Source organism: Momordica charantia (genome assembly GCF_013281855.1).
Source record: "Momordica charantia cultivar OHB3-1 chromosome 9 unlocalized genomic scaffold, Mcharantia_2.0 BLBB01000009.1, whole genome shotgun sequence".
In the NCBI taxonomy this organism is placed as follows: domain Eukaryota; kingdom Viridiplantae; phylum Streptophyta; class Magnoliopsida; order Cucurbitales; family Cucurbitaceae; genus Momordica; species Momordica charantia.
Genome location: NW_028275167.1, coordinates 26,763,712 through 26,790,202, shown reverse-complemented (window position 1 = coordinate 26,790,202; position 26,491 = coordinate 26,763,712). Strand labels below are relative to the sequence as shown.

At 32.4% G+C, this 26,491-nt stretch overlaps 2 protein-coding genes across 3 annotated transcripts; both read left to right on the top strand.

Moving 5' to 3' along the window:
- The first annotated feature begins 1,898 nt into the window (after nucleotides 1-1,898).
- Nucleotides 1,899-9,704, top strand: LOC111010104 (Prolyl oligopeptidase family protein). 2 transcript variants are annotated; one of them, XM_088117920.1, is made up of 12 exons: nucleotides 1,899-2,247; nucleotides 2,773-3,056; nucleotides 3,149-3,343; nucleotides 3,805-4,151; nucleotides 4,735-5,026; nucleotides 5,591-5,749; nucleotides 6,161-6,526; nucleotides 7,036-7,101; nucleotides 7,353-7,401; nucleotides 7,684-7,807; nucleotides 8,285-8,387; nucleotides 9,323-9,704. In XM_088117920.1, exons 1-11 carry the CDS (start codon nucleotides 1,932-1,934, stop codon nucleotides 8,364-8,366), a joined length of 2,280 nt encoding a protein of 759 aa, XP_087974046.1. In that variant the 5' UTR covers nucleotides 1,899-1,931; the 3' UTR covers nucleotides 8,367-8,387; nucleotides 9,323-9,704. The 2 variants fall into 2 exon arrangements, with proteins under 2 accessions (XP_087974046.1, XP_022139115.1); XM_022283423.2 differs by lacking the exon at nucleotides 9,323-9,704 and adding an exon at nucleotides 8,708-9,087.
- Nucleotides 9,705-16,288: 6,584 nt separating this feature from the next.
- Nucleotides 16,289-18,088, top strand: LOC111010275 (Leucine-rich repeat (LRR) family protein). Its single transcript, XM_022283643.2, has one exon. It carries the CDS (start codon nucleotides 16,289-16,291, stop codon nucleotides 18,086-18,088), a length of 1,800 nt encoding a protein of 599 aa, XP_022139335.1.
- Nucleotides 18,089-26,491: the final 8,403 nt, after the last annotated feature.

Below are 26,491 nucleotides of genomic sequence, written 5' to 3'. Positions count from 1 at the left end.
GAGACGTGAATGGAATAGTCTCTTTTTGTTAACTCCCTTTTAAATGGAAAATGGAGGTTGTTTGAGGAACATGTGAAATGACTTCCATTGTTTTCTTGTGTGCTTGAATGTCAACGATTTTAATTCTCCAAAGAATTTCTCATCCTTATTTGATTGGCTTATCTAATTATTATTAAACATTTAAATTTTAAACTAAATCTAATTTTTTAAAAATTATTTCATACTTTATATATATATCTATATTTCACATATTTTGTTCAATGATGTAATTAGATTGGTTTAGAAATTATCAATAAAAAAACAACATTAAACTTTAATTTATTGACTCAAATAATTTTCATATATGTATATATGATTTTGTTTCAATAATTTAAAAACTTTCCATCAATATCCACTATTTTTGTAATTTTTCCCGAAATATCCATCGACATCGACAGACTTCAACATTTTGAACATTGGTCTAAAAGCATAGGTTTTTACATTTTTTATTTTGTATCTAATAAGTATGCAAATTTTTTAAAATATTGAATATACAAAAATCTACCTTTTTTAGTACAACAAATAAGAGTAGGGGGAGTCGAGCTCATAACTTCTTAGTCAGAGACGTGTGTTATTTATTGCTGAATTAAACTCATGTCGGTACAAAATCGTTACTTCAACACAAGTATAACCTTATTATATATATATATATATATTTTTTTTTTTTTTTAATAAGGACCAATAATTTAGTGTGTGGTCGGTGATGGTGGGGATAAGGTATGGGATATTTTTGTACAGCCAATGAGATTGAGAAGTCGTTTTTCTTTTTACCCAATAATTGATGTCGATGTCATCCCCCACCAAATCCCTGCAAAGAATCAGATATGGGAAATTACATGGCCCAATCCCCAACATAGGTTCATGTGCCAACTTATTCGTCAAAACAGAGCTCAGTTCTGACTCCGATTTGGATAAAATTTTGATCGACAAAAATCTGCAAATAGTCGGTGGACATCAATTTTGCTAGCAAAAGATCTCCTAACTGTCAACAGATAATTCGTTGAATGACAGATATGAGTGCTGTGGTCATAGAATCGCATTTTTTGATGCTTCTCTGTAAAAGGCCAGAGATTCATTTTCTCAAAGGTACGTAATCTTACTAACTTAAGTTTTAAAGTGTACGTGACCGAATAGCCACCACACCAGTTCAAGAGCAGATTGACAATGAAGCACACATTGACAGTTTTGTCATTGGAATATGATTTTTTAAATAAATTTGTGAACCTTACGTAGTCACATGTCTCTATATCGTGGATAACTAGGCAAATTGGCACTGATTGCTCAATCCTTGGAGCATTCAATCATGCTCTATAATTATTCTTATTTTTATGATTTATGTTTTTTTTTTTGTGATGCAATAATAATATAAAAAGTCGTTTAAGATAAATTGATAGAATTCATAATCCAATGCTAACTAATACAATTTAGTATTAGTAATAACATTTCAGCTTTATTTTCTATTTTGATCCCTTCTGAAGTTGCGATCAAATATATTTATTAAAAATAATGAAATTAATTATTTCTTACGTAAGACTCTAATTTTTCTAATTTTGTCCTTCTTCAATAAAAAAAACTCATTCTCTTAGTAAAAAAAATAAGAGTTTGAAGCCAATAAAAATACCTTATTTTTCTCTATTTCTCTGATAAAATAACAAACACATATTATTTCCATAGTTTATAGGATATATATGTTAATTAATTTTTTTTTCCAATTCTCAAAAAAGAAAAAAAAGGAAGAAGATATTTTAATAATTTTTTTCGATATCAACATTCTCAAATTTTTTTATTGTTTATTTTTAAAATTAGTATTCCAAATTATATAAATTGGTTAACACGTAATTGGAGAAAATTGCCATTTTTGAATAGTATAGAAAAAAGCGCTGACTGGAAATATGAAGCCATTGCAACAAAATGTATTAGGCTTACTTAGAAAAATCCGTATTCTTTCTATTTCAATAGTCCTACTTTCGCCGGCTCCGCCGTCCGTGGCTTCATCCCGTCACTTCCGATCGTTGTTCCCGTCGACTGCCGCCACAATGAGCAGCTCTCAGTCGCCTCCGGTGGCCAAGAAGGTGGAGCACAGAATGGAGTTGTTCGGAGACGTGAGGATCGATAATTATTACTGGTTCCGCGACGACTCTCGAACTAATCCCGACGTCACCTCTTATCTGCAGCAGGAGAATGCCTACACCGATTTCGTCATGTCCGGTGAACTATATTTGACCTTTCGTTTTGGTTCTGTTTTGATGGATTTTTCTTTTACTTGAAGTTTGTGAGAAGTTTATGAACCACTGAAATGATGGCATTGAATGAGAATAGCATAGTTTGATTTATCGATTTCTGATGATTTGTCTGTAATACGGATCCAGTAATGATGCGTGCGTTTTTTCTTGTTTCGTTTCGATTCTGTTTTCGCGAATTTTTTACTTGAAGTTTGTGAGAAGTTTATGAACCACTGAAATGATGCCATTGAATGAGAATAGCGTCGTTTGATTTGTCGAGTTCTGATGATTTGTTTGTAATGCGGATCAAGTAATGAATGTGTGCGTTTTTCTCGTTCCGTTTCGATTCTATTATCGCGATTTTTGTACTTGAAGTTTGTGAGAAGTTTATGAACCACTGAAGTGATGGCATCGAATGAGAATAGCATTGTTTGATTTATCGATTTCTGATGTTTTTCTGCAACGTGGATGCTCTAATGAATGCGTGTTTTTTTTTATATCATCCATCTAGGAACGAAGAAAGTTGAAGAACAGATTTATGGTGAATTAAGAGGTCGAATCAAGGAGGATGACATATCTGTGCCTGATCGGAAAGGTGCTTATTATTACTACGAAAGGACTCTAGAGGGGAAAGAATATGTTCAATACTGCCGGCGTTTTGTACCCCGTGGTGAAGCGTCGGCTTCTGTGCACGATATCATGCCCACTGGACCTGATGCTCCTCCGGAGCAAGTTATATTGGACGAAAATATTAAGGCCCAGAATCAATCCTACTACTGCATTGGAGCCTTTGAGGTACTGTGTAGGCGAGCAACTTCTTCAGAATTTGATCCCGTTTCTCTTGGGCATTACTGATTTAAAGATCTTTCTGCTCATTTCTTCTCCAGGTTAGTCCAAATAACAAGCTAGTGGCGTATGCAGAAGACACTAAAGGAGATGAAATCTACACTGTTTATATAATCGATGCCGAGACTGGAGCTCCCGTGGGAAAGCCTCTTGTAAACATGACATCGGATATCGAATGGGCTGGTAATGACGCTTTAGTTTACATCACAATGGATGAGATTCTTCGACCTGATAAGGTGATTTTCTACCCCATGTCCTGTATTTTTCGTGGCTTGTACTGTGATTGTCTCATTGGAAAGCGCTAAGCCGCTAAAAATCATTTAGTTCTGTGGGAAACTAAATTCAGAATCGACTTCTAACGATGGTACATGCACTAAAATGACTATGTTCTTTTATACCATTAGAATAGTTTGCATTTCCTCTAATCCCTTATTTGTGATACTGATATAAATTCTAATATATGTATCACCTAATAGGTAGATATTCAGAAGAATAGACGCACAGGAGTTTTTTTATAGTTGTAAAGAGCATTGTCCAGAATAATTTTCGGGTGGAAATATATCTGTTAAATACAATATATTACATTCAGCATTTGCATTCTGATGTTCCCATAAATATTATGGTCAAACTTCAAGTTAAAAATTCCTTTTCAACTTATCCAGATGGTGATCTAGTAATTTTTTTTCTGCTTCAATAGGCATGGTTGCATAAACTGGGAACAGAACAGTCAACCGACACCTGCCTTTATCATGAGAAGGATGATACGTTCTCTCTTGATCTTGACGCTTCGGAGAGCAAGAAATATTTGTTTCTTGGTTCTGAAAGTAAATTTACTAGGTTCAACTTTTATCTTGACGTTTCAAAGCCCGAAGATGGGCTTGTTGTTTTGACACCACGAGTGGATGGAGTCGACACTTTTGCCAGTCATCGTGGAAATCATTTTTATATCAGGAGACGAAGTGATGATATTTTCAATTCAGAAGTAGTAGCTTGCCCACTTGATAATACATCTGCAACGACAGTTATTCTTCCACACAGGGAAAGGTACTGATTGGTGTTCTATTACAACAGTTGATATCAACATAATGTGAAGTAGATATAAAAGTGGTTGTGAAGAGCTGATAGTTATGACTTGACTTGAATCAACATACCTTGGCAGAAAAGATATCTTTGTTGGATCTTTTCTTGCTGTCTACTTATTTTATTTGTTGGAAATATGTTACGACAGCTATATTTAATAGAATGAAAGGCCTAACTGAACTATATCTAGGAGTAAAAGAAAACCTGAACTATAATTAGGATTCTTATGTTCACTTGGTTCAGACACTAGGTAATAGTCTGATTTAGGTTTCAAGACACTAATAGACTTCATAGGGCCAGATGGTTGTCTGGTAAGATTAGTCGAGATGTACGCAAGCTGGCTCGAACACTCATGGATATAAAAGGAAAGGAAAAGAAAAAAAGACACTAATAGACTTCATATCGTGCTGTGATTCTGATTTTGTCTATCAAAACTGTTGAAGGATTCTTAATTTGTTTATTTTCAATATCTCTCTATGTTTCCTTCAAGCTGTTTAGGGAACAAACTTGTCGCTAGGGCTTATTAAGTTGTTTGAATTCTGTCCAGTGTGAAAATCCAGGATATACAACTATTTCTTGATCACCTCGTTGTATGTGAACGTGAAGATGGTCTACCAAAAATTGTTGTCTATAGCCTTCCTGCTACTGGAGAACCACTAAGAAGGCTTGAAGGTGGACGAGCTGTTAAATTTACTGATGCGACTTATTCAGTGGATTTATCAGAATCAGAATTCTCTTCCAGCATTTTACGGTTCTGTTACAGCTCAATGAAGACACCCCCCTCTACATATGACTATGATATGAAAACAGGAGTTTCCATTCTAAAGAAAGTTGAAACAGTGAGTAGTTCTGCTATCATGGTTATGATGATGTTTTTCTTTTTATGGGGATTTCCTGCAGGTCTAAATGAATAATTATTTATCTTTAAAAGTTGAGAAATTTTTAAACTCCCTGGTTTTTTTAAAAAAAATATTAACCAGATATGAATTGCTAGTGTCTGATTTTTCAACCCACTGCCCATTTGAGGCAAGGAAAATATGTCATTTCTGTATCTTGTCTTTCTAAAACGGTAAACCAGTGCTAACTTCTTCAACTTTGAGTTCGTCCTTTTACTTCTCTTCACTTTTTGTACTTAAGAATTTCTATTACCTTGGTGAAAAAAGAAAAAAGAAAAGTATATATATATATATATATATATAACAGCTTTGTGATATTTTACAAAGATCTCCTGTCTATATCTTGGTTGATTTTATACCTTTCATTGTCCACTACTTTATACTTGAGAATTCCTATTGCGTTTTTGTTATTCCATCCAAAAATCTCCTCTTTATCTTTCCTCTCCCAACGGGGATTTAAATTAATTGATCTCTGTAATGTAGTGAATTTTCCTCGACTTTTCTCAGGTGTTGGGAGGTTTTGATACTTCCAAATACGTCACAGAGAGGAAATGGGCAACTGCCACAGACGGCACTAAAGTACCCATATCAATTGTTTATCGAAAGGATCTAGTGAAACTTGATGGTTCAGACCCACTTCTACTTTACGGCTATGGTTCTTATGAGGTAATAAATCTATGTTGTATAGACTTAACGGATTTCAGAGTTTTGAAGTTATTTTAAAGTGAAAGAGTGTTTTTATTTCCTGGGGCAGTTTCTCTATATGGATCAGAGTTTTGTTAATGGAGCTCTACTTGATGTAATTATAATTTCTTCTCCTGTTTTAATTGATTTATCAAAATTTCCAATTCAGAAATATTTGTTGCTGCATTGTAATGCATTCTCTGACGATCTATGTTCCATTTTGATGGCCTAGTTTTTTGCCGCCACTTTACATGATCTTAATTATTTGCATATAACATGACCTGGCACCTAAATCTTACTGTTTACTTTCTTCTTGTTACTTAGCTGAGTTATGAATTGAAACAATGATTGTACCTGAACATGGTCCCGATACAAATTTCATTCTGTGAACAGGCATGCATAGACCCTAGTTTCAAGGCATCGAGGATATCTTTGTTAGACAGAGGTTTCATTTATGCAATAGCTCACATTCGTGGGGGTGGTGAAATGGGGAGGCAGTGGTATGAAAATGGGAAGTTGTTGAAGAAAAAGAATACATTCACGGATTTTATTTCTTGTGCTGAATACTTGATCGAGAATAAATACTGTTCGAAAGAAAAATTGTGCATTAATGGAAGAAGTGCTGGTGGTTTGCTTATTGGTGCTGTTCTAAATATGAGGCCTGATTTGTTCAAGGCTGCAGTAGCCGGGGTACCTTTTGTAGATGTAGTAACGACCATGCTTGATCCAACAATTCCCCTTACAACTTCGGAGTGGGAGGTAAATCTTTTAAGTCTTCCTATGTACGATCGTAATCTTTTCTGTGGTAACAATGATTCTTTGGTCAGTATATAAATAGACCAGTTTGAGGACTCAACTTGTAGCTTATAGCAGCATTGGCTTAAAATCACTTCTGGGTTCCCAAATTTCTAGTGCCATTTTGATCGAGAGTCCAATAGAGGTAGTTATGAATTTAATAAATAGGAAAGGGACAAAAGAGAGGGATAATGTTTCTGTTTAAATCACTCACATACAAACTTTTTTTTAGAAAAATTAATTTATTAGAAAAAAATGCATATGTTCGTACACATACTACAATGCTTTATTACATTTTTATTTTATTCTTCCGATTGCGGGGTTGTTAACTTACTCTTTGGCTGTGTAAATATCTCTACTCATCCAGTCTCACGTTTCTTTTTTCCTTCTTTTCGTTTATTGAAAATATGCTATGTTACAAATTGCAGCCCATTCTTTTTTACTTGCCTCTTACCTTCTTTTGAATTCTGCAGGAATGGGGTGACCCTAGGAAGGAGGAATTCTACTTCTACATGAAATCATATTCTCCGGTTGACAATGTAAGCACCATAGATTTTCTTGATCTACATATCTATATATTTTTTCAACAAATGGTGGGGGATTTGCCTTTAAGGGAGTGAGTAATGCTTGAGCAACATGTTTTTGGGACTTTTTGGCCATTTTCACCTAAACCTTGAAATGATCTCAACTTGATTTTGTATAATTTGAATGTATCCGTGGTTATGCGTTTTATAGAATATCTTTCAAACTTTTGTTCTCATTTGGAGATGACTTTAACTGCATTTTTCAGGTTAAGGCTCGAAATTATCCAGACATACTTGTTACTGCTGGCTTAAACGGTAAGTGTGAATTCAAGTGGAGTTAATTAATTTCCCTGCTTCTTCATCATTTGTATATATTTATTAATGTGCCAAGAGTTGTAGAGTCAAATAACTTGTGGGTTCTCCGTAGAGTTCTGATTCTCTCCAATTCACCAATTTTGCAATGGCATTTGATGGTGGTTGCTAGTTGCATCATTCCACTGGGTCCTTCATATTTAGAATGGAAAAGGAAATTGATGAATATATATTTTTTAAAAGAAATTCCTTCAAACAGTCAATTATATTTTGTCCATTTGGCAGATCCACGTGTTCTATATTCCGAACCCGCCAAGTTTGTGGCAAAATTAAGGGATACGAAGACTGATGATAATCTTCTGCTATTCAAATGCGAACTTGGCGCCGGACATTTTTCTAAGTCAGGGAGGTAATAGTTCTATGGCTGATTTCTTTTGTAGGCTTTACTCCGTGATCTGAGTTTTTTGGCTTGTTTATATCTCATCTCTTTTGGTTGCTTGTGCCTTCTTGTTTTCTTTCCGTTAATATGATAAAAATGTTGACTCTTCTTTAATCGATTACATTAAAGAAACTGTTGCCTTCGCTATTTGTACCATTTAATTCTGCTGTAGATATGAAGCTGTTACGATCTCTCATTACCTATTTCTGCAAAATAGTTATAAAAACTGTAATGAGGTAACTCGTAGTATTTAGATCATTGTGTATTTATTTACAGACCTGTAGATTTTAAAGTACAACTTCTAATTTTCTTATAAGAAAAGACAATTTTTAAGAACAGCTTCTAAAGAGCTCATCTCCATAGTTAATGTGTTGGGCACTAAAGGGACACATATTTTGTTTTTCATTTATAAATTTGATTTATTTTCCTCTTACTGCTGCTGTGCAGATTTGAGAAGCTACAGGAGGATGCATTCACCTACACTTTTATACTAAAGTCTCTTAACATGATTCCTGCACTTGGAAGTTGAGCAGAAAAGCTGCCCTTCATGGTAAACTAATACCATCTTTGAACTTTTTGAATTTTTTAAAAATTAATAAGAAACAATTTTATTGATAGATATGAGATTACAATAGGAAACTCAATCGAAATGAGTTACAAAATACTTATAAGAGAAGAAGTAATGAAAAAGGGGAGCATTTACACCATATAACCCACCAGAAAAACTATGGCATAAAAAAAAGGTCAAAAGGAGTGTTATGCATAGTATAATATTCTTTCTTTATTCTTGCCAAATGATCCAAAGAATTCTCAAACAAAATTCATCTAAAGAAGTTTTTTTTTTTTTTGTCCATTTTCCTTTTTAAACAGGTGATTTCTGGGAGTAAAAGTGAGGAGAGATGAGGCCTTATTTGGTTGGTAGAGGCTTAAGGCTTTCGATTTGACGCTATTTGGAAAGATCTTATTGAAGAGACATTTTTAGCTAATCTTCATTTGTGAGAGAGGACAGTAAGCAGTGGTGTTTTTTTTAAGTATAACAAGTGGGAATGAGAGATTCAGATTCATGACCTCTTGATCAGAAACGAGTGTCAATTATCGCTGAGCTAAGTTTATATTGACAGCGTTTGTAGTTGTATTGATTAGCATTAGAAAAGTCGACGTCACTTTTAGGTAATTAGTTAAGACTTGTGTGCATCCAACCTGATGTGAAATTAATGAATTAATTCAATTATAACAAACTTATGAAAGCACTTCCCTTCTTCCAACAACAGATAAATCAAAATAGATTGAGATTTTTTTTCCCGTGAGTATTTGAACCAGCTTACTGACAACTCCACAAAATGAGATTATTTTAGCATATTTCTTCGCTTATTTATGTTCGAATCAGAGTTGTATGGTCTTGTTATTTTTTTTCATATTTCTTTTGTACTTATTTTCTTGCATTTGAATTTAGTTAATTATTTATAGTTTTAATGCAATCTACAGTATAGGGGTGAATACTGAATTGGTATAAAAGGAAAACAAAGGTCCTGCACCCATGGGGACAGCAAAGGAAATTGTTTCTATGGGCCCAAAAGAAGCCCATATAAAATGAGAAAGGGGAGGAAGTAGCTGAACAGCAGAGGAAAATTACTAGAAGCAACACTAGCGTTCTTGTCATTTTTTCTTTCCTAATGTTCTGTTTTCTGCACATTTCTCTCTCTCTCTCTCTTCATTTCTTTTAAGTTAGTATGAATTCCTTTATCTTTCTCTTTGCTTGTTATGAGTTATATAGGACTCGTTTGGTAACAAAATCTAAACATTTGAAAACTATTTAGATTTTTTGTATCTCAATTTTTAGAAACATTATCAAAATTTGTTTCTTGTTTTTCGTTTTCAGTTTATTCCAACATAAATAAAAATATTGTTTTATCATTCTTGAATTTATGGGTGTTGTGGACCATACAATTTTATTTTATTTGATTAAAAAGAGGAAATATACATAAAAAATGGGAACGTTATTAAATGGGCTTCTATTTGTTTTAACTTCATCTTCTTGCTATGCCAACTAGTTTTAATTCTTAAAAAGTTAAAAATTAATGAAATTGGATAATTAATTGAAGGGCAGATACACGTATACTTTTGATTGAAAAACTTGGGAAAATTGGCTTATAAATTCATGATTTTAATATTGAGCTCTTATTGACTTAGAAATAGTTTGTGGATTTTTTATTTTTTTGGTTAAATTCCAACATTTTCGTATTATGCATTTTCATTTTGTGCAAGTATGTGAATTTGGCTTAAATAAATATAAGAACTACTTTTTAAGTATGACTTTGAATTCATTTGTAAAAGCGAGCATATTAATTGGTATATATCTCCACATGTACTCTGAAAAGAAAATTAAAAAAATTAATTCTTTTGTATTTATTTAGTTAATAATTTATTCAAACTTGCATAAATTAATTTTTGATCGATCTTCATTCACCAATTACTTTTGTGTATATCCCTTCTTAACACAGTAACAGATCACCAATTACTTTCGTGTATATCTTAACACAGTAACTAAAACGTAATAATGTTTTCAATCCCATTCTCTTTTATATACTTTTAATTTTAATTTTCAAACATGTCAGATGGCTACTTTTAATTTTCTATGTTTTTTAAGCACGTAATTCTTTTTTAAGCTAAGAGAGAGTAAAACTTTGGAGGTACAAATTATAGAGAGAGGAAATAAGAATCTTTTTTTGTTCTTTTATACTTTAAGTAATGATACGTTTTTAGAATACAACATGTAGAGGTGAAAATTTGAACCCACGATCTCTTGATCGGAGATATATACCTTAATCAATTGAGTTATGATCAGATTGACTTAAGTAATGATATCCTTAGTTAATACAAGTTGTGTCACATTATTTTAATAGAAATTCTAAGATAAAGGAATGTAGTGAACATCTAAATAAAGTAAGACATGCCTTAATAGAGGGTGCATTTCCTTTTATTAAGAAAGCAAACTTTAGATTAGAGTAAGTAATCCAGCTACATTATTGAATCCACTTTATTGGGAAATGAAGCAAAAACTTTAACAAAGAGAAGAAGATTATGAATGAAATTAAATTAGAAGATATGCTTTGCTTTGCTTCTTCTCTAATATCATTTTCATCATCTACTTTCGCTACCTAGCTGTCATAAATAAGAACAAATTCGTATAATAATAATAATAAAAAATCTTAATTATCTTTGATCACGAGACGTATAAATAAGAACCATAATTCAAACCATCTGATATACACACATGTATTAAACGTGGTGATTAAAGGAGAAAACAGAAAAACAAAAAACAAGAATGTTCCCAAATGGGTCCGAAGAGTCCATTTGATTTCTTTTATAAGTTAACAAGGATAAAATAATGCTTTTATCCATGTTTTGTAAAAAAATTGGAAACAAGAATAAAAAAGAAATGCATTTGATTTTGTTGTTTTCAAAATTTCTACATATTTTTATTATTACTATTATTTTATTTTTGTACAAAACATGTTGAGGAGGAAAGATTCAACCTTTTAACCTTTTGAAAATGAATAAGATCCCTTAATCTGTTGAAGTTATTTTTTTAAATTGATTTTTGAATAATGAAAGAAGTAAATTACTAAATTTATTTATTAATGGTAAAGAAAACTAACAAATTAAAAAAGAAAAGAAAAAGTAAAATTGGCATGTAACAAAAGTCATGTCTATATTAGCTGGTTTCATGTTTTGTAAGCCTTTTTGGTATATATATATATATATATTTTTTTTTTTGGGGCTGTTTGCTTCTTACCTCCTTTCATTGACAAAAAGAGAAAAAAATAAAATAAAATAAAGGGACCAAACTTTATGTTTGACTGAAGCTGACAAAATAAATTTAGTTACTAATTAACTGCTGGTCTATCAATTCGGCCCAAAAATCTGACTTCCACCTGTAACAGTATTCTTTCATATTTAAAAAAAAAAAAGTTATTTCTAATATATATTTTTCCTTTTTATTGATTGATGTGTTGTTAAATGATCTGACTTTTGAGTAATACATGAAAATTTGCTTGATTATCAATTGATGTATCTTATAATTATTTAATAAAGTTATAAGAAAAAATGGTTTCTGACTCATCATTCGCTGCGGTTTATTTGAAGGAAGAAAAATGTAATATTAGCGTCGGTTTGTAATTTCGTTTATCATTTCTAAATTCTGAGAAATATAAACATTTAATAAGGATCCTAAACGTTATTGTTTCTTGTTTTTATTTTTGGTTAAAAAAAATTGCATAGCTCTCATACCTACAGATTCAAGAACGATAAAAATAATATTTTTATTTATATTTTGAAAAACATTGAAAATAGGACAAACAAGAAACAACAAATTTATTTTCCAAAATTTCTATACAATTTAGAAAATGTTTCCAAAAAAATTGGAAACAAGAAACACAAATGTTGCCAAATGCTTCATCTTCTTTTTCTCGTTTATCATTTAAAAAAATGTTTCCAAAATTGTGTAGAAACTTTTAGTTTCTTATTTCCGGTTCATTTTTCTAATTTTTTTTTTACGAGGAACAAGAAATATTTACCAAACGTAGTTATGTTTTTCTTGATTGAAAAAGAGACTTAACAGAATTAAATGAACCCTTAAACTAACCTAACCCACGTAGGTTTCATTTATTTAAATCAAATCCAACCTAATAAATTTACAATCCAACCCAAAACGTATCGATCGAGTTGGATTCAGTTGATCGAGCTTTTCAAGAGATCGATTTTTTTGTTACACCACTGGAAAATATAATGACAGAGAAAGTGAAGTTTTGGTGAATTGATGAATAAAAGAGAGGTGTGTTTTACTTTTACATTTCAAGTTGGAATTTTAAAAAACTTAAACAAGCAAAAATCTATAATCGAGAGAGGGAGGGACCCTCAAAAATGGAAAAGAGAGGACTTTCAAACTTTTCAACGTTTGAAGTTCAACCACTAATTTTGGACAATTATCCCTTCCCCCAATTATAATTATTAACTTTGGAAATGGGGTTTTATAGATTTAAAATATATAAAAATATTCATCAAAATTCTAATTGGACCAATTCACTTTTATTCTTGCTACCCGCAATCAGCGCATTATATATGATATAATAATTATTTTGTTTGTTTATTTGATTTATTTCTTTTCCAAATTTTATTTTATTGTTTTTTAATTCTTTAGGATTATTACCATAGTTTAAATACTTATTTATTTATTTATTTTTGACTTTGGTTAATTTTAGTCTACTCATATTAGTGTTTGTATTTTTAAAACGTCCATTTTGATCCGTATATTTTTAAAATGTGACTAACTTGATTCTTATTTATAAAATAAAAAAAAATTTACACAATGAAAATTCTTTAGTACAAGTTTATGATTAAGAAATTTAGTGAGTGTAATGTCATGCTAAAACTATGATGGAAAGAAATGAGATAAAATGAAAGAGAACAAAATGATTACTTTTTATTTTTTATTTATTAATTTTTTTAGTGTTGGGGGATTGAATTAAATATAAATTTTTTCATTACAAAATTCCATTAATTATTTCCACATCTTTCTATCTTCTTGATATGCCATCAAATTTCTTAGTTAGTGTTTTTAGTACACCATAATGAGTATTTTTTTAATACAATAAATTGGGAGATGGAGTTTGAACCTCCGACCTAATTAAAGGAAGGAGCATGTGCTAATTACCGGGGCTATGTTCATATATATATATTAGTACAATAAGTGGAGGTGAGGCGGTGGGGGAAACACGATTTCAATATTCAATCTGTCCCCTTGGTTCTGGAGTTCAAGATCGATTTTCGAATTCATGACCTATTGATCAGATACAATACCATTGAACTAAGTCAGTGTTGACAAGAGCTATGCTCATGTTTGCACCATAATGAGAGTTATGTTAACATAAAATGCTCAATTTTCAAACCGAGTTTGGCCTCAGCTATTCCAAGCTAGTCAAATTAATTGTCGAGTTTTAACTCTAATGGAAGGTTATTATAAAGTATGATGAGACATTAAATTATGTATAATGCAATCTTTAAATATGTCATTTAGTGATTAATTTGTATAAATGGATAACATGCTGGCTTAGGTTAGAATTGATTTATACAGGTGGATAACAATTTAAAGCGGGATTATAAGTATTTTTTTTTCTAGGGGTCGAAGTTATGACCTTTTGGTCAGAGACAATGTGTTAATTACCGTTAAACTAAACTCATGTTGGTAGTGTGATTATAATGTTATTAAGTGCATTTAAAATTATTTTGTACATTTTTTTTCTATAAAAATTACTTTTCTCAACGAAACCCGTTTCTCATCGGCAGATATATGCTGACAGAATCATAAAATATCTATACTAACAAAAAAAAATGCCTCTACATAGGTATGCATATGCTAACAAATTCTTTTTGGTTGAAAATAGAATTCATTGACGATTTTTTTTAATGATGACGAACATAAGCAAAAATCAAATTTTGTTGTAGTGTCAACCGAGATATCAATATGATCGAGAAATTTTTAACTTAGTTCAAAAGTGTAGGAGGATTCGAAACTCCAACGTTTAAATAAGTAGTGTCTCGACTAATTCAATTATGTTCATATTGACATTTATTCGATAAATTATTTTTTTAATACTTATTATTGTTATAATTTTTACCTCTTATGTCATGAAACATGCAAAAATAATTAGTATTTTGTTACTAATTCAAATAATGGGGATCCATGATTGTATGTATTCTCAAATGGGCCACTTCAAAAAGTCTAAGGAAAGTGTAAGTGTTCTGTTATTATTATTTTTAATCAATAACAAAGCTATTATATAAACTTTGATATGCTTTAATAAATGATATCATGATTGAGACTGTTTGATGAATAAATAAATCCCTCCCAAAGCTCAAGCAAACTTTTGGCCAAAAAAAAAAAAACTACTTAAAAATATTGATGGTACCAAATTATTACAATTAAGGATAATAAAGTGGATATCAATCAAAATATTAATAACTTAATTTTATAAAAATGATGGAAAATATGAATATTGTTGAAGATTTTTAAAAAAACCATGAAATCAACAAATTTAGATATAAATTTTTATTCTGACCCCTGAACTTTTTAATAATCTGTTTTAGTTTTCTTAAAATTTGAACTTATAATAAAAAATAATGGTTAAAAAAAAGTACATTTGGTCTTGTAATTTTATTAAAATAATGATTTAGTCCTTAAACTTTAATTTGTAGCGATTATTATACTTTCAAATTGATAACAATTAAGTACTTGAACTTTAGTAGGTAACAATTTAGTTCTTATAACTTAATATTTGTAACAATTTAGTCCCTATCGTGAATCTAATCAAAATTATGTGTTGATTTTTATGGTATAACAATTTATTATTTGTAATTTATAAACATATTTGGTCCCCTATATGTTTATTGATCTACGTATATAAGAAACTTAAAAAAAAAAACTTTCCTATATGGACTAAATTGTTATATATTAAAGTTTAGAAACTAAATTGCTACCAATTTGAAAATATAGGGACTAAATTATTATAAACTAAAGTTTAGAGACTAAATTGCTACTTCAATAAAAATATTTTTTACCAAAAATCAATTTAGTACTGCTCATTAATTTTTTTTCTAGTTATGTACAAGTATTTAAAATTTTACTAATTTAGAAACTAAAACAAAATAAATAGGAAGGTTCAAAGAATGTAGGAGTATTATTTTCCACCTCTTAAACAAGTTTAAAATCCCAACATTATCCTTTATTTAATTTAAATCGATGATATCTTTGTCAGATATTAACCGAAAAAATGGACCAAATCGAAATTATGTCAACTTAAACATGTTAATTAAGGACCTAATCCATAATTAATCAACTAAGAGTGTATATTAATAACCCAAAATCTAAGTGGAGAGATGAAATGATGGGTCATAGAAATAAAAACTATGATAAGTAACTGTGAGATTTGATATTTCTTCAAAGAAAGGAATTTGAATACAGTGCGCTCCAACTTTCAAATACAATTGGGATCCTTGTGATCAAACGGCTATAAACTGAATTTAAAAAAAAAAAAACTCTGCATGTGAATCTCTTTAATCTTATGATTCAAATTTACATTACAAATTCTCACTCTTTCGCTTTCTCCAAAAAGCACTTCTTCTTCTTCTTCTTCTCCATCTTCTGCTTTTGCTCTCTCTATAAATACTTCCTCCATTCTCTCCTCTTTTTGAAGCCTTGCAAAATTTTATCAACAACAGCCTTCTTTTTCATCATTATTCCTTCATGTCTACGTGAAAGAATAGAATAAAAATCCTTGTCTGTCCATCACTTTTTCCACTTTTTTTTCGGTTTTGTTTTTCTTTTTGCCCCCTTCTTTCTCCGGTTGATTTTCTGCACAATTGTCGGATCTGATTGACACCCATCTCCCCAAAATGCAGTTTCTGAAATGGGTTTTGCTTTTTCTCTGGTTGTGTGATGTGTTGTTGGCCGTGTCGGTTGCGGAGACGGGGACGGGGGTGGCGGCCCCGGTTTGTGCAGGGGAAGATAGAGCTGCATTGATGAGCTTCAAGGCCAGAATTGTGCAGGACACGACGGATATTCTGGCATCGTGGACGGGGAGGGACTGCTGCAGCGGCGATTGGGAAGGGGTCGAGTGCGGCGTGATGGGGAGAGTGACGAGCTTGCAGCTGCAGAGGCCAGGGAAGAACAGTGAGCTGTTCATGAAGGGAACTCTTTCTTCTGCTCTTGGTAACCTGCATTTTCTTGAGGTAATTGTGATAAGTGGAATGAAGCATATCAGTGGCTCAATTCCTGAGAGTTTCACAGCTCTGTCTCGTCTGACCCAACTTGTCCTAGAAGACAATGCCCTTGGAGGGACCATCCCTTCAGGTTTAGGTCACCTGCCCTCTCTCCAGATCCTCTCTTTGAGTGGCAACCATTTGAGTGGCCAGGTTCCACCCACCATAGGGAACCTTATGAACCTTCTCCAGCTAAATTTAGGAAGAAATTCACTTTCTGGTCCAATCCCACAAACTTTCAGAACCTTCCCCACTTTACAGTACTTTGATCTCAGCTTCAACAAGCTCTCTGGTGCCCTCCCAGAGCATGTGGGTCAGTTCAAAAACCTCACTTTCATTGACCTCTCCAACAACCAATTTTCAGGGCCAATTCCCATCTCCATTTTCAGCTTGCCCAAGCTTTTGGACCTATCATTAAGCAACAACAGACTCACAGGAAACATCCCAGTCCAAATTGATGGCCTCAAATCCATCACTACTCTCTCTCTCAGTGGTAATCAACTAAGAGGTCACATACCAGCCTCCATTTCTAAACTTCAGAATCTATGGAACCTAAATCTATCAAGAAATGGGCTATCAGATCCATTGCCAAGCATTCTTGCAAGCAACATCCCTTCCCTTTTGGCAATAGATCTTTCTTACAACAACTTCAGTTTTGGGAAAGTTCCTGATTGGATCAGAATCAAGCAGCTCTCAGAGGTTCATCTTGCGGGGTGTGGTCTCAGGGGATCCCTCCCCACATTCAGAAGACCTGATTCTTTAACCTCCATAGACCTCTCAGACAATCACTTCTCAGGTGGGATTTCAAGTTTCTTGACTAACATGTCAAGCCTCCAAAAACTCAAGCTCTCAAAAAACCAGCTGAGATTTGAACTCTCAGAACTCAGATTGCCAAATGTCCTCTCTTCTCTTGAGCTTCACTCCAATCAGATTTCTGGGTCTCTCTCCAACATCTTGAACAGCAAAACTAGTGGATTCTTAGAGGTAATTGATGTGTCCACCAACCAAATTACAGGTGCCATTCCAGAGTTCAGCACTGGCTTGGGTTTGAAGGTCCTCAACATATGGGGAAACAAGATTTCAGGCCACATTCCGGGCTCAATTTCAAACCTGGGAGAGCTAATAAAGTTAGATATTTCGAGAAATCAAATACAAGGAACAATCCCCACGAGTGTTGGAGCTCTGGAGAAGCTCCAATGGCTGGATCTGTCCATAAATTCTCTCACAGGCAAAATACCAAACACCTTGTTGGCAATCCAGCGGCTGCGGCACGCCAGCTTCAGAGCGAACAGATTGTGCGGAGAAATCCCACAAGGGCGGCCGTTTAATGTGTTTCCGGCCGCCGCTTACGCCCATAACCTCTGCCTTTGCGGGACACCATTGGCACCCTGCAGAAAAACAGAAGAAGAATGGAAGAAGAAGACGAACCAGTGAAATCGAAGAACACAAAAGGGTACCCAGAAACGAAAAATGAGAAATGGCTGCTATATTATTAGAATTGTCGCTCATTTATCTCCGATGAGCCCCATGGCGTGGAGGAGCTAGGGATCGAGAATCTTGCTCCTTTAAAATAGCTAATAAATTCCCATATTTGTTTTTCTTCTTCTTCTTGTTGATTTGATTATATAGTTAACTTATCTTGTTTACTAAGATTGATATCTTAAACTTCTCTTTCCAGGAGAACATAAAAGAAAAATGGTTGTTTTTTTTTTTTAATATACGATTGAGTTAATGCATTTGATGAATGATACGTGAAAATCGAGTTCTCTCAAATTCTCATGTTCTTACAATTATCAAATTGTCATGTTCTTATGGAGATTATTTTTTATTTCGATTTGAAATGAGTTATTTATTCTTTAACTCAACATCATGACATGAGATTCGAATATAACAACTGGACATGAGATTCGAATATTCCATCTTTTGATTAAGGATATATAAGAGTACACATTGTCTATGTATATTTAAAATATTACAGTTAGATTTATTGCGTAGTAAATTAAAATATAAATTTTTGTTAAAGTTTATATTGGATAATGAAATATGTTTTATATTTATTTTGAGACTGGTTTAGATCTTAATACTATTACGCAATTTAGAAATTCCTTCCAAAGTGTGTGCGCGCATATATATATATATGTATATATATATATTTTCTCTTCTTATGTTATTTAGGTAAATCCATCTGATTTAATGATCAATATAATATGACTGCAACTTTTATCGTCTTTGATGTATAAAATAGAAATTAAAAAATGTGTTTTAATCATGCATCTAATAATTATGATAGTGTTGTGATGTCATGTTAAATAATAAGATAAATTTCTAATTGAGTACTCAAAAAACTTGGTTAGTTTATTTTGTTTTAGATGTTGTAAATTTAAACATGATTAAGTAGTAAAACATAACTCTTTCTTTGAAAGTATTGTTGTACTTTTAAAAAAGAAAAAAAAAACTTTAGAGCCGAAACAGTAGGGGTAATTTGGGCCACGGAGTTTAAGTCGGACCATATGTTGGGCTAAATGGGCTTCATCCTGCATCTAAAAGCCCGATACAAACTTTGACTAGTGGGCTATTTTTAAAAAGAAAAAAAATAAAATAATAGGACACGTGGCTTAGGGGTTTCTCGTTCCAAGTGATTAGCTAAGAAGATGAGCAAAATATAAAGTGGATAAATATTTTATCATTCATATTGGCCTATTCTCTACTTTAGTACATGATAAAAACATAATCCTTTCTAATTTTAAATCAAAATTATATCTTATGTAAAGATCTATATTATTGGTTCAAGATTCTGTTGAGCTACCAAGGTCGATCATGTGGTAACTTGAACGAGTTGACGAATTGCGAGCTTCTGTAATGACCTGCAAGGAGGAACAAACATTCGAATGCTCAATTCAGTAGGGTTCGAGCTCAAGTAGATCGTTATTGGAGCAGAATTACGTACCTAAATGAGCGGAGCAGTGTCCCTTTTATAGACAGCAGGAGGATAAGGCCGTTGGAACCACTCCGACAAACAAAATTACGGGCTGCAATAACATATTTTGGTTCAGGCATTTGCTCATATAATCTTACTAAAGAAGGAGCCATTTTCATTATTACGGTACCCGCTGTTAAAATTAAGTCTGCCTGTCTAGGACTAGATCTTGGTACCAGTCCATAACGATCAAAGTCGAATCGTGAACCTATTAATGAAGCAAATTCAATGAAGCAACAACTGGTACCATAGAGAAGCGGCCATAAACTGGAGAGTCTACATACAAGTCTATATAACATAAAAAAGCAGGATGCCCATGACGTGTACGTGTGGGATGAACCAAATCCTCATTGAATTTTATTTTTCCATTAGAAGGAGCTCGTATATGTTCTGCAGTACCCCCTGTGAATACTCCGCCCGTATGAAAAGTTGTTAATGTTAGTTGAGTGCCCGATTCTCCAATAGATTGACCCAGCCCCAGGTTGACTGTTGGGCCTGAAGTCAGAGTCCTCATGGTGGTTGGAGAGTACTTGGACAGTTTTTTAGGTGGGACCTATGTGGTAGGTTGGGTGTTCTCCCTTAATCTAGTTGGATAGGTTTGACCTTACCGAACTGACTTGATTGATCCACGTATCATGTTATATTTTTACTTCCAACATAAATTATTAGAAAGATTCATGTTTTGGTTTAATATAATGTTAGACACAACTTTGATAACCGAACTTATAATTTTAATCGTTAATTTGTTCTATAAAAATTATGTCTAAGTTTTATATGTAAGTATAAAAGAAGAGAGAACCCAAGTCAATTTTTTTCTTCTAAGAATTATAGTTTAAGAATATCAAATTAAAGTAGACGAAATAAAAAGGAATCATAAAATTATATGTTTGTAGATATTTTGTGGATAGATTTAAATTAGGAAAAAATACACTTTTGGTCTCTGAAGTTTAAGCTAAATGTTTATTTGATCGCTAAAGTTTTAAAATAGACATTTTTAGTCCATAATGGCGTCTATTTGATCCCTAAAATTTTAAAATAAACATTTTTAGTCAAATTTGAAAAATAATCCTAAATGATCCTTAAATTACTTTTAGTTGAATAATTTTGAAATGGCGTGGCATTTATTGGACAAAATATATTAATATATTTTCTTATGACTGGACTTCTCTTATTTATTTATTACCTTTTCACCTCCTTCTTCTCCCTCATCTCCGGATGAGGCTCACATCTACTACTGTCAACCATCGGTCCCTAAAGTAACAAAATTTATTTAATAAGACAATTTTAAGAGTGATGTTGAGGATGAAAATATTCAGACGGCTCGAGGGAAAACTCTCATCTCTCCTTCATGGATGGCGAAGGTTACCGGAAATTGGGTGGTAGCCAGTGGCCTGTAAACCTGTTGGAGGAGAGGAGGAAGAAGAAGATGTAAAGGGTAGAGATAAATTTTTATAAATAAATGAGAAAAGTCCGATAAAAAAATTAAATTAATACATTTTACCATGTTAGCGCCGCGTCATTTCAACATTAGTTAACTAAAAGTAATTTAAAGACCATTTAAAACTAATTTTCAAATTTTAGGGACTAAGAATATTCATTTTAAAACTTGACCAAATAGATACGTATTCCAAATATCAAAAACTAAAAATGTCTATTCTAAATAAATACCAAATAGACACCTGACTTAAACCTCAAGTGTATTTTTCCATTTAAATTATTTGTTTAGAAAGATATGCTACTCTGTTAATTTACAATCCAAGATACATCAGATTAAATTATTTACTTTTTTTTAAGGAGTTTTATCATTTATGAACATTTAAATAAATATATAAATTATAAAAAAAAAAGAGTTTTTAAATAAAAACTCTAACCCTATTCTAGCCCTCAGTAAAAACACCCTAATTTTCTTTGTGAACATAATAAATGAACAAACCCTTAGTTATGCATAAAATATAATAGTAGTTAATTGAAGATTTCTACTAACTGGTTGGTAAATAATTTTAAATAAGTATTGTTAAGGGTCAAATTGGGCAGACGCCCAAAAAATAAAGGAAGGTTGGGCCGAAAAAGGCCCAACCCATCTCAATGCGCTGGCCTTTTATTGCGCGGCACAATGCCGCACAATGAGGGGCTAGGAGGTCATGTGCGGCCCACCATCTCAATGATGGTAGGCCTTGAGTTTTAGTGCGGCCCAATTAGCCGCTAGCCGTCTATTGGTATTATTATAGAGTGGAATATAGTACTGGAGTCGACTTTAACATTCTCCCTACACTTTTCAATGACTCATTCAGACTGTCAATAGAAACTATAAATAGAAAGGGTCTCCGACCTTTCAGGACACGTCATCCTCTCTCAAGCAATTCAACCCAAGACTTGCTCATTTCTCTTTCTCATCTTAAACTTATATATTGATTTAAGCATCGGAGTGTGGTAGGCCGATACCATACCGACATCCACCCACCTTCTATTTTTGCCTTTCGCCTTAACTCCCAAACGACAAGATCTCGTCCTTCTTGTGCTCACAACCTATCGGGTCTCTACTTCTTTTAGCTAGACCCAACCTCTTTTTATCACTCAATGGTCGATCCGATTCACCGACTTCGGGTCCGACCAACTTACCAAAAATTGCATCAACAAGTATTATTCAAAATTATAACTATAAAAAATAATAGTACCGAGACATCAATAATTCTCGTGATGAGTAGAAAGTTGAAATCTCTACCACGCATAATTAATTATATCTAAAAAAAGAACAAATAAACAACAAAACCTCCATTAAATTCTTCATTCCAATGCATTTCTTCCAAAATATTACCTCTTTCCTGTGCTCAGAGTTAAAAAATTAAAACCACAACATTATATTACAAAAACACAACCAAAAACAAGCCACAACATTTCTTCTTCTTCATTCTTCATCATCATATCATAATATATTTTTTTTCTGCGAAGTTTCGAATATTAAAGAAAAGAAAAATGCAGAAATTGATCAGCAGAAGAAGCCAGAATTGGCATTGTCGAAGTTCAAAGCATAACTCAAAGGGTCGTAGTGGAAGCTGAGGCGCGCCTTCCGGTGGGACCCCGCCGCCATCTGCCGCCTGATCTCCGCCCTCACCCGCCGGAATAAGCTCCTGATCTTTCTCTTCCCACGCGCCACCGCCGTACCACCGCCATCTCCGGCGCCGGAAAAAAGAATAAAAGAAAAGAAAAGAAATTAAAATCCCACGTGAGGAGAGAGAGGAGAAAGGGCTTCTGAAGGATTTTAGAGAGAGAGAGAGAGAGAGAGAGATGATATGGAGAATGGATAGTTATGGGGTTTGGTCATATCATAAGGTTTTGAAAGCTACCTCAGGTTTTAACTCAATTTGTTCATTGCCTTGGCTGGGATGGATTTCAAATTATCAATTTCTTTTTCCTTAAAAAACAAGGTTTCTAGATCTAGTTTTGGTGGATTAACTTTTAAAGCATTATTTTATTTTGTTCTCGAACACTTAATTGTTAAATCATCAATGAACTCGAAAACATATCATTTATGAATATCTAACGCTCCCCTCATCTTACTTGTGGGTTGGAAATTTAATTTGCACAAAATTCAATCGGTGAAAACCAACATTAAATGAAGAGTAAATGACAACATAGAGACTTTTTACTTTGATATCATTTTAAATCGTCAATAAATCTAAAAGTTTAAGCGGATTGATTAGTAGATTATATTTAAGCCACATAAAGCTGGCTGAGGTGGATACATTGTGTGGGCAAATATATCATGTACAAAAATAATTGGAAGGACTATTTTTTAAATCTTTTTTCTAAGTTTTCAAAGCAATAAGATAGACATTTTTTTTTTAATTTTGGGAACAAAATGTAAAGTTTAATGTTGAAAATAGACTAAAAATTCTGAATGGGGCGACTATATATAGATATTAGGTAGGAAAAGGATAACAAGGAGTACCATAAAATAGTTTCAAAAGCAAACATTAGTTTTCGAAACTAAGAAATAAGAAAATGGATTGAAATATATAGTTTTGGGAGTACTGAGTTGAACGTACAACGTAGTAGTTTAAGTGGTAGAATGACGACATACTTTAACTAAGTAATATGATTGGACGTGACAATTATGCAAATAGTTGTCAATGGACAATATTGGACAAAATAAAGTGTTTTTTTATAAAAGGGAAAAACAGGAAACCAAAATAGAACATGAAATTGGAAACAAGTGAGAGAGAAAAGTTTATGAAAATAGAATTGAGAAAAAGAAGAGAAAATAGAGAGGGAAAAAGAAGTTTGGAAGCAATAGAGAGAGAAGAAGGGTGATGTGAGGATTTGGGATGTGATGTGAGGATTGTTTTTTTTTTTTTTTTTTTTTTTGTAAATATGAGTTTTGATAGACACATGATTCTGTATATCATCTTTAGCTCTGCTATCTTCTGATTTGGTATTTTTCTCTATCCTTAGATTCCGTAAGTAACTCTCTATTCTTGCCAATCTATCTCTTTCTCGGTTGATATATGTTTAAATATTATTTTGGTTTCTGTACTATCGACTTTTGTTTATTATGATTAACGTGTTTTTAAAACGTTTATTTTGGTCCTTATAATCGAGTTTCCATGCCCACCTTCAGGTCTGAGCATGAGAGAGTATATCAATAGTTTTTGATATTAAGTTCACTTAAAGGTTCAAACATAATAACTCGTGATAGGTGATGATACTACAAGGCCTCATGTCTAGATGTGGCAACGAAGCGGGGTGGGGACTGGGGTATCCTCATCCCCGCCCCGTTGGAGATTTTTACTCACATTCTTGTCACCGTCCCGAAAATTTAGGGACGGGAACGGGGTAGGGAATCCCCAACGGAAACCCAACTCCACCTCGACCTAACTTTATTTTTTAAATTAATTTTTTAAAGATTTATTAATACTTTATTGGACTTGAGGCATTGCTTCTTTTTAAACAAATTTAAAAAGTAAGTATAAAAATTAATAAATATTATTATTATTAATTTATTATATATAAAACTATAAATAATAATATTAAACAGGACGAGGGACCTCCCCCGTCCGTGCCGTGGGACTCGATTGGGATCCTCGATTTGACCTTGGAATCCCCGACTCGATCGGGTCGGGTACCCGTGGGGATCGGATCCCGTGTGTATTTTTTGCCATCCCTACAGTCATGCCCTTGCTATATGGTTGTTTCTTGGGGATCATTTTGGATATTTGTATTTTCAACGTTTAAAAAAGTAACTATTTTGATTCTATAAATTTAATACTCAATATAATGGAAACTCTTTAGTACAATATTTATGGCCATATTTCAAGACATTTTGTGAGTTAAGTGTCATGCTAAAGTGTGATTGAAATAAATGAGATAAAAATGAAAATGAAAAGATTAAAGTGGTCACACTTGTTTAAAATATAGAGACCAACAACTAATATGAACAAAAATTGAGAGTACGGATATCAAAATGAATAAAAACTGAAAGTAAAATACTATTTTGGTCCATGTATTTTGAAAGTGTTCATTTTGACCCATTGTACTTAAATTTTGTCTACTTTAGTACATACATTTTCAAGATGCGTTTGTTTTCATCCTGGCACTTTTAAAAAGTGACCGTCTTGATTCTTTTATTTTATTTTCTATCTCATTTTTCGATCACAATCCAACATGATATTGTATTCAATACATTTCTTAAAATATAGTGGTACCTTTATATTAATAGTTTATGTTTAGAATGTGTGTTAGAATTTTTGCAAACAAGGGATGAAAATGATTCATTTTTAAAAATATAGAGATCAAAATAAATATTTTTAAAGTATATAGATTAAAATTAATCAAAGTTAACACGAGATAATCAAAATAGATATGGTAAAAATAAAAATACTAAAATGAAACAAAGGTAAAAATGTATAAACCAAAGTAGTATTCTATTCTAAAAAAAATCCATTTTTTGACCTATTAAAAAGAAATGACTAGAGACTTGGAAAATCTAAATTGAAAAGACTTGTAATGACAAGGAAGAGAGAGAGAGAGAGAGAGAGAGAGAGAGAGAGAGTTTAGAATGAAATGATGAGGCAATTGAAAATGAGAGTAGAGAGAGAAGAAGAAAAGGAGTGAGAGTTGGAGTAATTTTTTCCTTTCTTGTTCTTTTATTTCATATTTTTAATATATAAAAATATAATTGCATTTTCTATTAAAAAAAACTTGGGTTTATTTTATTAAGAAATTCAAGCATTTCACGACTATTTGTGTTTTTTTTCTTATTTTTTAGAAATATTCTCAAAATTGTATAAAAATTTTGGAAACAATAAAAATATGTTTATTATTTCTTATATTCTTGTTTCTATTTTCTTCAAACATAAATGAAAATCGTATTTTTATCATTGTTGAATGTTTTTTTATATTAAAAATGAGTAAACAGAAACAAGAAACGAAAATGTTACCAAATAGACCATTAATTTTTTTTTCTAAATTTCTATATAATTTTAAAAACGTTTCTAAAAAATAAGAAAAAAAACATAAATAGTTTACTAATGTTTCTCAATTATAAAATAAGAAATTGAAAAGTATTTTTTCCTGTGTTCCCAAAATTACTGCCTGCTTCTACCCTACACCTAAGCTAATACACAGAGAGAGAAAGATCCGCCAGATTTTATGTTCCACACCGGGCCACGCGCCACCCCTTGAAATGTCACCATCTTTTGACCATTGCAAAATTTCTTTCCAATTTTAATAAAACTTTTTTTAATGTTTTATCATAGAAGTTTTCCATTAAAATAAAAGAAGATAATAATAATAAATTATTGGAAAAAGTAATAGTTTCTCCCGTTTGAATTTCCTTCATCAAAGAAAGTTGAATTGTCCAA

Bases quoted from the DNA above. Each gene is read 5' to 3' on its own strand.
- LOC111010104 (XM_088117920.1), top strand. From the start codon at position 1,932: ATGAAGCCATTGCAACAAAATGTATTAGGCTTACTTAGAAAAATCCGT. The intron at 4,152-4,734 runs GTACTGATTGGT...AATTCTGTCCAG, and splicing joins ATTCTTCCACACAGGGAAAG to TGTGAAAATCCAGGATATAC. The intron at 5,027-5,590 runs GTGAGTAGTTCT...GACTTTTCTCAG, and splicing joins TTCTAAAGAAAGTTGAAACA to GTGTTGGGAGGTTTTGATAC.
- LOC111010275 (XM_022283643.2), top strand. From the start codon at position 16,289: ATGCAGTTTCTGAAATGGGTTTTGCTTTTTCTCTGGTTGTGTGATGTG.